Source organism: Coptis chinensis, chromosome 9 (assembly GCF_015680905.1).
Source record: "Coptis chinensis isolate HL-2020 chromosome 9, ASM1568090v1, whole genome shotgun sequence".
Lineage (NCBI taxonomy): Eukaryota > Viridiplantae > Streptophyta > Magnoliopsida > Ranunculales > Ranunculaceae > Coptis > Coptis chinensis.
This window is the reverse complement of record NC_141464.1, coordinates 31,547,716-31,562,659: the sequence shown is the minus strand read 5'-3', so window position 1 is coordinate 31,562,659 and position 14,944 is coordinate 31,547,716. Positions and strand designations below refer to the sequence as shown.

The 14,944-nt window shown below is 37.4% G+C and overlaps 1 protein-coding gene across 1 annotated transcript; it reads right to left on the bottom strand.

Moving 5' to 3' along the window:
- Positions 1–10,136: 10,136 nt before the first annotated feature.
- LOC147475555 (uncharacterized) lies at positions 10,137–11,386 on the bottom strand. Its single transcript, XM_086585451.1, has 2 exons — positions 10,744–11,386; positions 10,137–10,525 (listed from the first exon to the last, which is right to left on the bottom strand). Exons 1-2 carry the CDS (start codon positions 11,384–11,386, stop codon positions 10,137–10,139), a joined length of 1,032 nt encoding a protein of 343 aa, XP_086441577.1.
- Positions 11,387–14,944: the final 3,558 nt, after the last annotated feature.

Here is a 14,944-nt window from a genome sequence, read left to right as displayed (position 1 = left end):
ATCAGGGTTGGCCTGGTGGAATCCATTGCCCGCACGAACTAGGAAATGTCCGATGTTGCATATCAGGACTTTCTTTGGGCACCATGCTTGATGCTAAGGGAAAAATGAGTATATACATGTTGAGTCTTTTAACGTCAGATCCTCAAGACGAATAGGAGTCGTTTAACGTCAGATCCTCAAGACGAATCCCAACTTGTGGGAACAACGGGACGACAACGAAGTTTATCCTGCTGAGCTGGTGTCAGACAATAATATACCTTATACCGGCTCATCTCGGATAGAAGATCAAGACCGGACAAAAGGAGTTTGATACCATTCATACACCACCCCATCCTTTTAAGCCCGTAAACTTTCGAGCAAAAGTACTACGACCATTACCTATTTGAGATGGGTAAGATTTGGACCAAATGATGAGTTGGAGTTCGCGAGGAAGAGAATAGAAAAGGGAGGAGAAAGAAGGAGTTGAAATTTTTGGTACCCATTGTTTTCCAGGAGGCACGTTTGCTCGATTATCATAAGACATTTATACTCAGTTCTGAAATAGAGTTTTTGTGGACTATGGTTCCGGCGCTTGCAACCACACACTCTAGGGATTTGTAGAAAAGAAAATAGAAGAGGGCCCGGCTACCCAAATGGCATACTTTCTCTGTTTAAACACATGGAAAGAAGTACACCATCAAATCTATTAGTCTATGTAGAGTGGGTCATTGAGAAGAGTCTCTTCGACATCTGGAGAGCGCCATTTACTTGAAATTCTCTATCATCATTTACGTTTTTCAAAGAAATAGCCCCATAAGGGGTGACAACAGAGACTATGAAAGGACCAGACCATCGAGTCTTTAATTTTCTTGGAAATATGTGTAATCTTGAATTGTACAACAAAACTTTTTGACCCACTTTGAATTATTTTCTCAATATGTGCTTGTCATGCACTCTTTTCATGTTGGCTTTATAGGATTTCGAGAGATCATAGGCATCACTCCGAATTTCCTCAAGCTCATTTAACTGCAATTTTCTCTTCGCGCCTGCCGTGTTAGTATAATAATTGAGGCTTTTGATGGCCCATAGAGTACCGTGCTCAAGTTCAACCGGCAGATGACAAGGTTTTCCAAAAACGAGGCGATAAGGAGACATCCCTATAGGTGTCTTAAAAGCTGTTCTGTATGCCCACAAGGCATCAGATAATCGTAGAGACCAGTCTTTTCTAGATGGATTGACAGTTTTTTCCAAAATAGATTTGATCTCTCTATTAGAGACTTCTACTTGACCACTGGTTTGAGGATGATACGGAGTTGCCACTTTGTGCGTGACTCCATATTTCTTTACAAATGATTCAAAAATTTTATTGCATAAATGTTTTCCCCCATCACTAATTATAGCTTTTGGAACACCAAATCGAGAGAAAATATTTTCTTTTACGAACAAAACGACCGTTTTATGATCGTTAGCACGACATGCCAATGCCTCAATCCATTTTGACACGTAGTCAACTGCTACTAGTATGTATAGGAAGCCATGTGAATTTGGAAATGGACCCATGAAGTCGATGCCCCATACATCAAAGATTTCCACAATTAAAATGGGATTTAAGGGCATCATATTGCGTTGAGTAATGCGTCCTAGCTGCTGGCAGCGATTGCATGCTTTGCAATGTTCATGTGCATCTTTAAACAGTGTTGGCCAATAGAATCCACATTGTAGGACCTTGGCCGCAGTTTTCTTACCACTAAAATGACCAGCACAAGATTGTTCATGACAGAAGGATAACATATCATTGTGTTCCCAATCGGGGATGCAACGACGGATTAGTTGGTCGGAACAATACTTGAAGAGGTAGGGATCATCCCAGAAATAAAATTTCACATTGGATAAGAACTTTTTCCGGTCAGTACGAGACTAAGATGAAGGGACTTCTTCGGTAACTAAGTAATTTACTATGTCGGTACATACCAAAGAGATCTAAAAATAGAGTACAAGTGTTCATCTAGAAAAGAATCACGATAGGTTACGTATCGATATCAACATCAATCGACAAGTCGCGGATAAATGGTCCGCAACCACATTTTGCAACCTTTTTATTTTTAATTTCTAGAGTAAACTCTTGCAAAAGGAGAATCCATCAGATCAACCTTTGTTTTGCATCTTTTTTCACTAATAGATAACGAGGTGCCGCATGGTCGGTGTAGACAATAATAGTTGGAGAACCCACCGTAAGGACTAAACTTATCCAAAGCATATACAACGGCGAAAACTCTTTCTCGGTGGTGGTATAGTTACGTTGAGCTTCATTAAGGGTTTTACTCGCATAGTAAAAATGACAACCGGCTTATCTTCTCAAGGTTGCCCTAGTACAGCTCAATAGCATAGTCGCCGCGGTCACACATTAATTCAAAAGGTTTAGACCAATCAGGTGGTTGAATTATGGGAGCGGTAGTTAACGCATTTTTTAAAATTTCAAAGGCTTGTTTGCAATTGAAACTGAAATAAAAAATGGCATCTTTAAGCAGGAGATTGGTTAAAGGTTGACCAACCTTTGAGAAATCTTGAATAAATCTCCTATAGAAACCTGCGTGTCCTAAAAATACGCGAATGTCTTGAACTGATTTTGGTATAGGAAGTGAAGCAATTTTTTCTATCTTAGCTTTGTCGACTTCGATTCCGTCCTTTGAAACGATATGTCCCAAAACTATTCCTTTTGTCACCATGAAATAACATTTTTCCCAATTAAGAACAAAGTTTTTCTCTTCACAACGTGTAAAGACTTTTTCAAGATTTGATAGACAACTATCGAAAGAATCTCCATATATGGAGAAGTCGTCCATGAACACTTCCATAAAACGTTCAACCATATCACTGAAAATGTGAAGCATGCAGTGTTGGAAAGTACCAGGTGCATTACAAAGGCCGAAAGGCATTCGTTTATATGCAAATGTACCAAATGGACAGGTGAACGTGGTCTTGTCTTGATCAGCAGGTCTATGACTATCTGAAAATAACCTGAATAACCATCAAGAAAACAGTAATATGCTTAACCAGCTAAACGTTCGAGCATCTGATTGATGAATGGGAGTGGAAAGTGATCCTTACGAGTGACGACATTAAGTTTGCGGTAATCAATGCATATTCGCCATTTTACGGATAAGAGCGGAAATACATTCATCTTTATCATTTCTCACAACTGTAATGCCAGATTTCTTGGGAACAACGTGTATTGGACTTACCCAAACACTATCAGAGATAGGGTAAATAATACCCGCATCGAGTAATTTTAAAACTTCCTATCGTACCACATCTTTCATGGTAGGGTTTAGTTGACGCTGCGGTTCACGCGACGTCTTAACATTTTCTTCAAGGTGTATGCGATGGGTGCACACAGTAGGTGCAATAATGCCTTTAATGTCATCGAGGGACCATCCAATAGCAGAATGATGTTGTTGAATGACATTAATTAAACGAGCTTCCTGATCATCAGTTAATTGTGAAGAAATGATAACTGGGTGATGACTATTTGGATCAAGCTGTACGTATTTTAATTCCGTAGGAAGAGGTTTTAAATCAGGGGTGGGCGGAATGTTTATTAAAGATTCTTGAGGAAAGTCATCATCCATGAAGTTAACAGATTGATGTTCATCCAAGCTACTGGACATTACAGTCGTAGGGTCAAATAATGGTATTGACTCTAATAACTCATTTACTTCTTGTGTATAATCATCGCCCCTCAAACTTCGGATTAAGCTAAAGGAAAGAAATTGGTGCACTTCATCCTCCTCGAAATGAGTTTGTTAAATACTCTTATGGAATGTTTGTCAACCCTGTTCACCTCACCATCAATGTCAGGCTCTGGAATTTGTTTCATCAATTTGAACACATTTACCTCTACCGATAGATTTCTGAAGGACATGGTCATTGAACCATCCCTACAGTTAATAAGAGCATTAGCAGTTGCTAGGAATGGACATCCTAAGATGATAGGAATGGAATCACATGCCACTTCTGTATCCAAAATAACAAAGTCTACAGGATAGAAGAAGTCTTGGACTTTTATGAGGATGTTTTCCTCAAAGACCTAGTTGGTAGGTTTTACGAGGATGTTTTCCGAGGACTTTTACGGCTAACTGTAGAGTCATGGTGGTAGGTTTGAGCTTATGAAGACCTAGTTGTTTAAATAAGTAATATGGAAGTAAGTTCACACCAGCCCCTAGGTCTAGTAGCGCAGTAGCCGTATATTTGTCACCTAAGGTGCATAGAACCGTTGGTCTACCAGGGTCTTTGTATTTGACTATACCATTGTGTTCTGTGATGGATGGAAACTGTTCGGTGAGGAATGCTTGTTGAGGAACATTAGTTCTCCTTTTTGTGGTGCACATATCCTTCAGAAATTTTGCATGTTTTGGTAATAGTTTTAAGGCATCGAGAAAAGGCAAGTTGATCGTCAAATTTTTAAAAGTCTCTCGAATTTCTGCAAAATTCTCATCAGGTTTATTCTTTGCCAAGTGTGCAGGAAACGGTGCCTTGGGACGGAATTTGGAAAAGGGGTCTTCTTGCTTATTTCCTAAAGTCTGAGATGTTGACTTTATTTGATCTGGTGAATCGTCCGTAGGTTCATTATTAGAAATAGGTTCATTGAACCTTCGATTCCTTTGGTTGATCATCCCGGCATCGTGATTTGATTGTCTACCATTTTTCCAGATCGTAGAGTAGTGATTGCATGCACCTCACCTTGATTGGAGGTGCTTGTACCAAGTGCATTAGTAAGTTCAAAGGCTGTGTTTGCTGGTTTAGGGTTTGGAACTGCTTGTCCAGGAAACACGCCTTTCTAACTCTTTTCTTGCGCCAATTGTTGAAGTGATTGTTGGATAGACATTAAAATTTGAGATTGTTGGTTCATGCAACAGGTAGTAGTTCACGATTATTGCTGAGAAGTTGTTGATTATAGTTGGGATCCGGATTAGCTGGAACAAGGCTGCGGTTGGTTTAATAGTTAGCATTGGAATTATTTTGAAATTGAACTTGTTGGTATTGTTGATTATTTCCTTGGCGGTATGGAATAAAATTGTTGGTAGGTCGAACAGGTGGAATAGCAAAACCTGGAGGAGCCCCCATTTGTTGGTTATTTTGGCTAAAGCGAAATTAAATTGATGTTGTCTCCACGGTGCATTGGGAATGTTGAATGCACATGCCTCCTCCGATTGTTGAGTAGGGGAAGCATATAACAAGGGACAATATGCATCAAGATGGTCGAAACTAAGACAAAGGACACATAGGCGGTGTCAACGCTCATGACCGGTTTTGGTAGTTGATCGTTTACTTGAACCGCAAGGGCATCTACTTTTTAGTTAGGGATTCTATCAAATTTTTATTTCGATCGGGTTTTACCTCAAAGATAGATGTGGCCTTTGTAATATTGTCCTTTGATGACCTAGACGACTTCGGTGTTACCCCAAAGGTGTACCTTTTTTCGCTTGTTTTTCAAGAAAAGTATAAGCTTCGGTAGCTCCTTTGTCCATGAAGCAACCGCCGCTCATTATATCAAGAGTTTCTTTTGATGATCGAAAGACCATTAAAGAATGAACGAACAAGGACAGCTTTGTCCAGGTTGATGATGAGGACATTCTAACGAAGATCATAAAAGCGACTCCATGCTTCTGTAAAGGATTCATGAGGATTTTGACGAAAGAATTGAATTTTCTGAAGCATTTCAGTTGTTTTTTTCTGAGTGTAAAGTTGAAGCATGAAAGCTTGAACTAGTCTATTCCATGTATTTATGGACTGTGGTTGTTGTCCTGCTAGCCAGATTGACGCTTTTTCAGCTAAAGTGAATGGAAACAGTCGAAGCAAGAGTTGTTCCTTAGAGACTGCTGGATGGTGAAATGTTGTTGCCACTTGTTGAAGCCTATGAAGATGATTGTAAGGTTTTTCGTGCTCCAAACCATGATATATAGGTAACAAACTGAAAACGTTTGGTGGGATACGAAAATTACCGACAATGTCCTCAAGTTTGATGCAGGAAGAAGGTCCTTCCTGTAATGCAGTATAGAAGTCCGAGAGGGGCTTCTTTGCTGGTGGAGGATTGTCAACCATAATGACAGAAGTTGATGGCGACGAAGGATTGTGATGAAGGTAATTAGCAGAAGAAGAACAATTTTTAGGTGAGAACTTACGCAATTGCTTATCGTATTTTTTTCGACGATAGGTATGTTCAATTTCTTTAGTGGAACCAGATCTTAATCTCATGCAAGCATAAAATTAGATCTAACTGACAGAAGGAATTTAGTAGGACTCGAATTTTATTATTATCTTAAGCATTAAAGTTGAAGAACATATGCCTAAACTGCTGCTAACGTAGCAGTGAAGCTAGGAATACGTGTGCATAAATCAACAACCAGGTCACAAGAGAGATATGAGGGAGGCTTTCCATGCAAGCACGGTTCTAATTAAGTAACCTCAATCTTTCAAGTTTCCTAGACACCATTAGAATATGATTAAGATTTATGGAATTAAAATTTATGCAAAGGCGGTATTAATTTTTATTTTTTTTTTATTTTTTTTAATTTTTTTAATTTTTTTTAAAGATTTATGCAAGGGTTAAAATACAAACATGCAAATACAATCTACTCATACAATACTAGGTGCAGTAGCATGTGAAAATACTCTACTCATACGTATAGCTATACAAATAGGCAAGCTTGTGTCATCGATAAATACTTCCATACGTACAGGCAAATATACATCAGTAATATGTATATGTACGCTAATTTGTAAATCGATATTACATAAACGTATATCAACAGTAACAGGCAAATTTAAATCACTCATACGTATCTAAATACATTAGCAAGCGTCGAATATAGTATACATACGCAAAATAATAACGACAAAACTAAACATGCAAAGTATTATACATAAACTAAAATACGACTCTTGTATTGCATAATAATTCGATTTCGACAATACTCATTGAGATTGCGAGTGTCATATAGAGAGCAGCTTTACCCCGTAGGGTTTAGAAACAACTTACCCAACTCAGATTTTAACCCTCGTTAGAATGTTCTCCTCTTTTTTGACAAAATCGATTTATTAAACAACACCATTTTCTAAAATGATGATTTTGGAGGGGAAAACAGTTGATTTTGACCTCGAAAATGACCTCCACCAAGCAAAGCTTGTAGAGACAGCATGCGCGCCATCGAGATCTTTCCGAATTGAGCTCACACGCGTGATTCAGAGAACCGTAGCCAAAGTTATGGCCAAAATACCAAAACACATCCTAATTACTATCTATAACTCCTAAGTTATAGATGCTAACATGCAAATAATCACTCATTCAGGAATATATATGCTAAACATGTGACTTATATATATATATATATATATATATATATATATATATATATATATATATAACCATGCAAAACAGTCCTATTTGTATGTATATATACATTAATATGTAATTCATGACCAGTTAACTGCATATATATATTCACAGGCGTATCCACATTATTCATGCATATTACTAACCTAATACGCAAAATATAGTCCATTAACTACAACATAATAACTACATACATGTGAAGCATGCAAAAATATTTAAAATTTGAACCCGCAAGCTTCCCCGCAAAGTCCACCAAATAAAAGAAACGCGTGCATAATAGACCAAATGTTTCACAAGAAGCTTAGTGATTGTTGTAGCCTAGTTTCCAGTCCTAGCATTTGGAACCCAATTCGGTTCAACCAAAACCGAATGTTTATCAAGAGAAAAAATGGGAAATTTAAAAAAAAAAAAAAAAAAAAACATAAGAAAAAGAAATATATGAAAGGATGAGCGTGGGGGGTTTCCCCTTGGAGCAATTCCAGTTTGCAAGCACAGGTCCTTGGGTCTTTAGAATGGCAGCGGCGCCATTTTGATATTTGCTTTTTTTTTACTACGTTAGAGATTTGACTCCCTAATTTGATGTGAAAGCGAACTCAAAGTTCCTTACTCACGATCTTCGTTTCGTAAAGTTGGAATAAGGATTTGAACAAACCTAAAGTCCAGGATAGCTACAAATTGGTTGTTACTCTTAGGGAACTAGTGAGTAAGTTTACTACTACTGCTAGGTTTCTTTCCTATACAAACATTAAAGAAAAAACATTAAGATTTGAAATGATGCAATTAATACAAAATTCAATTTACTAAAGAAAAGGTGGAGAGCTAATCCTCCTTATGTGAAAATAACATTTAGTTGTTGATTTGAACAGGTTCATTTGATTCTTCCTAGACTCATAGACAAGTCCTAATGGAAGAAAACTTGATCCCTAACATGTATGGCTCATTAAAGAGTTCATACATGCTAGCAAGTGGAACAAAGCAATGACTTATCTCTAAGCTCATTACTTTGATTCCTAACTAGACACTACACCAACTATCATTTTGGGATAGGATGTAGGTCTAGTTGTTCTTCCTAACAACCTACCAAGCCAACCACAAATATTCTCCCTCACATGAGATGGATTAACTCCCTAAAAGAGAAGTTAGCTCATGATCCTTGGGAGGATGAATTACAAGCTAGAAGAACAAAAGAGAGAGAAAGAAGAAGAAGAAAAACTAACTAAACTCATTTGTTTTTTATTTATTTCCTAGAAGAAAACCAAGGTTTCCTCCATTAAAACTATTACAAGGTTTCTTACAAAACAAAACTAAAAACTAAAAATGGTTAAGGAACTAAAATCATACAAGGTAAGGAAAATAAGTCAAGGGAGTAAATGGAGTATCCCCCCCTTGTTTTGTTTTCTTCTCCATTTGAGAGACATCTCATTTCCTCCCATGTGAAACATCAAACCACATTTACTTCATTTTTATCCACCACATTAAAACAAAGTGACACCTTGCCTTTTTTTCACTATTAACACCTAATCTAATTAATTACATGCAAGGTGTCAACTTTGCACCAATAATTTGTCATTTTTGTCTTGACATGCTCCATGATTGATGACTCATCCAATCTTGTGGGCCCGCATAGTGTGTCCTATGTGTAGTCCAGTGGCGGTCCGGTCTTTGGGCAATTTTACAACTTCCCACCTATGCGTTGAGTTCATCGCCCTGATTGTCTGAGCAGCTCACTTGTCGTATTCGGAGTCCTGGTTCAAGAGGTAGGAGCTTCGGAAGTTTGATGCTTCTGTGCGGGTTTGGAAGAATTCATATATATGTCGTTCCTCGTGCTTTATTGCAGGTTTAAACCATATTTCCATGTTTACTGCGAATACCTGCAAAAGTATGAAAATATATTTATTTCATGATTATTAAACACATAGTTAACCAAATTTATATGTCTCAACGGGTTCATAATACACTTTTGGGTGCTTATCACTCACCATTACCGACGTTCCAACCATGTAGAGATGCCATTTCATTGAGAGCCCATTTGATGCCAGGCCAAACTATTGAGGTTTTGTAGTTTGACCATCCACCAACTCTGTTGATATATTTCCCCTTCATGAAATCTACCCAGTCTCCATCTCCGGACAGCAGCGTCCAAGCTTGTTTCATTAACATCGCAAGATTAATATCTTTGAGCCTCCTTATTCCTAACCCTCCCTCCTCTTTTGGTTTGCATGATTTCTCCCAAGAAACCATTATAGCTTTCCTTTCCGCTGGGTTGCCACTCCAGATAAAGTTCTTGATGATGTTTTCACATTCCTTTATCACCGATTTTGGCCATTTGTTGATAGCCATATTGTGAACCGGGATACTATTGAGGACATGCTTTGCTAGCACCACCCTTCCTTGGAAGGATAGCATTTTGCCCGCCCAACCTGCCGCTCTCTTTCTGATCTTATCCACTAAAGGAGCAAGAGCCGCTTTGGTAACTTTTCCCATGATAAGAGGAACACCCAGGTAGTTCTCCAGTAGAAGACCCTCATTGATGTTCAGCACCCCCTGTATACGGGCCTTTCTTCTATTGGGCATAGGGCTAAGAAATATCTTGCATTTTTCCTTATTGATAATCTGCCCTGAGGAGTCCTGGTATCGATTAAGAAGTTTCACCAGATTCTTGATACCTTTCATACTAGCATTGCTGAATATAAACACATCATCGGCAAACATCAAGTGTGAGGGGCTACAGTACTTTGTATTGACCACCATATGTGAGAGCTCTTTATTCTGAATCAGTTTGCTGATGGACCTGCTTAAACAATCCTCCGTCGGGGCAAAAAGCATGGGAGAGAGGGTCGCCCTGTTTAAGACCTCTTTCTGTAGTAAAGTGACCTTGTGGACCCCCATTGAGCAAAATAGATAACGTATTGCTTGCGAATGCTCCCTTCAACCATTGAATCCATTTTTCACCGAATCCCACTTGTTGTAGCACCGCCCAAAGAAAGTTCCAATCCATAGTGTCGAAAGCCTGCGAGATATCTATCTTTATGGCGATGTTACCTCCATATCTAGGAGTTTGAAGCTTATTAATCAATTCGGAAGCTAGTCCAATGGCCTGCTGAGAATTCCTGTTTGGGATGAACCCATATTGCTCCTTGCTGATGATCCTTTCTGCAAACGGAGATAATCTCATGGCAAGAATCTTAGTGATCACTTTAAAAAGATAGGTCTGAATTTGTTCACCTGGTTTGCATTTTTCTCTTTTGGGATTAGCACTATGAAGTTAGCGTTAAAACCCATGGGCAGTCGCGCTTTGATGAAGAAGTATTGTATAGCTCTGACAAGGTCATGTTGCACAATGTCCCAACAGTGATGGTAGAAGCACCCACCGAAACCATCAGGTCCTGGAGAGCTATCTGCCTTCAGTTGGAAAACAACGGATTTTACTTCTTTTGCTGAAGGTTGGGTGGAGAGAGAAGCGTTGTCAGCCTCCGTGATAATCTGAGGCATGGAGCCAATAAGATCCCAATCTATATCATGCTCCACCTTTTTAAATTTCTCTGAGTAATGTGCCACTAGGAAAGAACCAATTTCTTCATGAGAGTCCATAGCGACCCCCGCATAATTCTTCATATCAGTGATCGTAGTTCTGCATCTATTCAGATTTACTTGGGCATGAAAGAATTTGGTGCTTCTGTCGTTGTCATTATCCCATTTTGCTTGAGCTTTCTGTCTCCAAAATTTTTGTTCTTGTTCCAATAACATCTCCACCTTATTTTCTTGGTCCACCATGAGAGCAGTGAGTCCCTCCGACATGTTTCCTTGGTCAAACTGCTCCTGCATCTGTTCAAGGATTTTGGTTTCTTCCTCAACCTTCACCTTAATATTGCCAAAGACTTCCCTGTTCCATGTTTTCAGAGCCCTTTTCAATCTCTTCAACTTTTGAGTAAGAATATATATCGAGTGTCCCATGATAGGAGTTTCCCAGCTTTGTTGCACCAGTTCTCTGAAGGAGGGATGATCACACCACATATTAAAGAACTTGAAAGGGATATTCTTCGGTTTGGGGATGTCTATACTTCTCCCTACTAGAGGAGAATGGTCGGAACATAGTCGGAACTTTGGATTCTATTTATGTTTTGGTAGTTTCAGAGTGGAACGATTCCGTACTCTATATATTGCATGAATATACATGTGAGAGTAGGAAATAAATAATTGATAACATAAGAATAAAGTCAGAGGAATCTAGTTGAGTTTTTACGTTTTATCAGTTAGCCCAAGACAAAACCCAAAAAGGTGTGTTCCCAGGACAGGCTGTACCAAACCTTAAACCAACAAGCACAACCTTTGAAGCAACAAGTGATGTGAACGAAGATGGAGAACTAAAGATTCTTTCATGATCATCCTATGTACGAGGATTAAATCCTCTTTTCCTCGTTATTTTCCTTTTCTTTCCCGTTCCATTCCATCTTTTCTTAAAAGGAATATATCAATAAGGTAATCGGACCCTCCATTTGGAGTGTGTGGTTGTAAGGGTTAGAGCCTTAGTCCACTTTGATAAACGTAAAATGAACAAATCTACCTACAAATAAGCGATGAACTTAAATGCAACTAAAACTAAAACTGAACTCGTACTTGTTTATCAAAGGTTTATACTCTCGAATCTATCGAAATAGAGTGGAGTAAAAGATTTGTTCCACTCCTAGTTCTTTAGCATTCAATGTTTTCTAATATTATCAGTCTTAGCCAAAGTTAATGAGAGTATTACGAAGGGAATTTATACTATGATGTGAATTCAACTAACAAGATACAAATAACGAAATGACGGAAAATACTAAGGTTTGAATCTAGATAAAGCATTAAGGGGGAATGAATCTACCTTGAATCTAACTTAATAAACTAGCATAGATTATTGTAATCTAATTCTTACATTCTTATGATAAGAATTGGTTGTTCTAATCCCTAATCATTCATGGCAATCTCTACCAACTAATGACTAGCATGTGAGAAAGTTCTACCCATTCTCATGGCGAATCAACTACCTTCTAGAGTGGAATAGCCTCTTACAACGATTCTACACTACATAATCAAGTTTTCATCAAGGCTTTATCAAACCCCTCTAATGGAGGTTTAACCTTGATCCATCAAACTATCATTTCCATATGAATTTAAACTAGACATCATATAAAGATTCTAACTTTACTAATATAAACTTTCAATTCAATAATTCAAAACTAAACTAATAACTATAAAATGATTAACAACTAAAATCAAAATTAATTCTAATGAATTTAATAATTAAACTAGATTATGATTAACTAATTATGAAATAAAGACAACTAATTTATGAATTTAACAATACTAAAACTGAACAAGAATTTAATTGATAAACTAAATTAAGATGAAAATGAATAATTTATTATGAAACTAAATATGATTCTCAAATTAATAATCTACTTGTTCTAACACTAATTAATTGAAAGGTAAACTAGATCTAAAACAATAATTGAAAACTAATTAATGGAACAAAAACTCAAAACTAGATCTAGATTATCCTCTAATGGCTACCTTCTACCTTAGCTAATTGATGCTTCCAGAGTTAAGTCTTGTGTGTGGAAATTGAGGAGACCAGATCCACATTTTGTTGCATGGGCTGAGGAACCATGTTTTGGATCGGAAAATCGAGCCCAAAGCCTAATTTCTTCAGTCCACAGAGCCCTTTTCAGTTGGATTTGACTTCCAAAGACATTTTGTCCACTTTTACTCTTATGATTGAGTTAAGTCTTATACCATTGGAAATCTGATTCCAAGCCGGTCGTTTTGGCATAAGATAGGCCCAATTCTGACGTCTGAGTCCAAAGATATGGTCTTCGGAACTTCTGTTGACTTTTGTGTGTTGTTTCTGCACGCGTTGACTTTGACTTTTTAGCTTTGACCGGGCTTTGCAAAGGCTTTTTCTCCTTGAATCTTGGCCTTTAATCACAGAACTTCTTAGCAACCAACCCTTGCTCCTTTATCTCGCCAAAGTGACACATTTCTGCACATACTTGACTTCAATGCCTGAAATACATAAAAGCACGTAATCAGCATTAACTTTTATTTATTACTCACATAATTGGTCTAAAAATATTATTGTTAAGGGGTTAAAACTACATTTTTGGGCTCTTATCAAACCACCCCCAAACAGCATTATGTTTGTCTTCAAGCAAATATGAGAAATTAGAATAAGTGACCAAAAATTGAGCGCTAACTACTCTCATTTCGCCGAGTACAATTGCATTGACCGTATGCAACAAGGCCTTAAACCACTAGGAATTCACTAGTGGATGAGTTATAGCCTCGTGAGAGTTTTCCAGTGAAATTATTAACAAACTTCATCTATACTACAACAACTAAGAAATAAAACTATTGTTTCCTTATTTATGTCTCAATTATCTATACATCTCACTAGTAATGAATACTGAATAATCAAGTTGAAACCTAAACTAATATATGCGTAATAATCAATCCTCTATGAATAAACATATATACAATGAGTAATACTATGAAATGCACTAGCAGGTCCATTTCTGAAAACCGGAATATCGTCCTTAAGTAGGTCCTCACATAAATGTCAAGGCAAAAACCACTCTGATTTTTTCGCTCAAGTTTTGTTGCTCTAGTGCACAGTGGGCACACTTTACCTTACAATCTCAATGACACACAAGGAAACCGGAGTTGATCAAACATATCTGCCACTTACTATCACACTAACCTATTCCTAATTGAGCTAGAGGCCTTTATTAGGTGTTGCGGGGATTAAGAGATGGTTTAAGAAGAAAGGAAATGGATATTAAAAAAGGACAAGTCTGAGATAATAGCGTCTTCATATTACATAACTAAAGAAACCCTTGTTTTTGTGCTTCTACACTTTGTTTCCATCCTTAGCCTTTTTATTTTGGCTTTTTGACTCATTTTATTCTATTTTTGGAGTTTTTATTTTGTTTCTATTTCTATTTTCTTTTCTTTTCTTTGGATTGAAACTTCTTTTCTTTTTATTTTCTGAATCAACTAACTAATTTTTGTTTACACAGGCTTTTCCTTTCTCTTTTCTTCACTCATCCTATTCTCAGATTCATTCTATAGTGGGTAGGTTGATTTTTTTTTTTTTTTATTTTGTTTTGTTTTTGTAATAGGGTAAAGGATTTGCGATTTATGAAAGGCTAAAGAAAGGCTCAGAGGGGCGACTAGCGGAAAATAATTAATATGTTTGAATTTTTGGCTATATCGATCCAAAGAGGGCCTAAATTCTCGCTTATGATATGATATAGTGATCAAGCAAGTGGACGTGTGATTTCTCTATCCGGATTTTACTTCTCCCTTATGTCATTTCTCAAATGTTTCACTCATATAAGACTTTAGGCTATATTCTCACAGGATTTGTAGAATAAGTACTCTAGCCTAGATTTCAGAAACTTACTGCCAAACAATCATAGATACTCATGTAATATATTTATAGATAGATGCAAAGATTATTACCTACATATTAACCTAACTTTCTAAAGACTATTCTAATGCAAAAGCTACGCGAGACTTCTAGATTATTAAGAG

What these genes read in the sequence shown, in the direction of transcription:
- LOC147475555 (XM_086585451.1), bottom strand. Translation starts at nt 11,386, where the DNA reads ATGTGGTGTGATCATCCCTCCTTCAGAGAACTGGTGCAACAAAGCTGG. An exon ending in TCCAGGACCTGATGGTTTCG is followed by an intron (nt 10,526 to 10,743) that starts GTGGGTGCTTCT and finishes CTCCGTTTGCAG; the next exon opens with AAAGGATCATCAGCAAGGAG.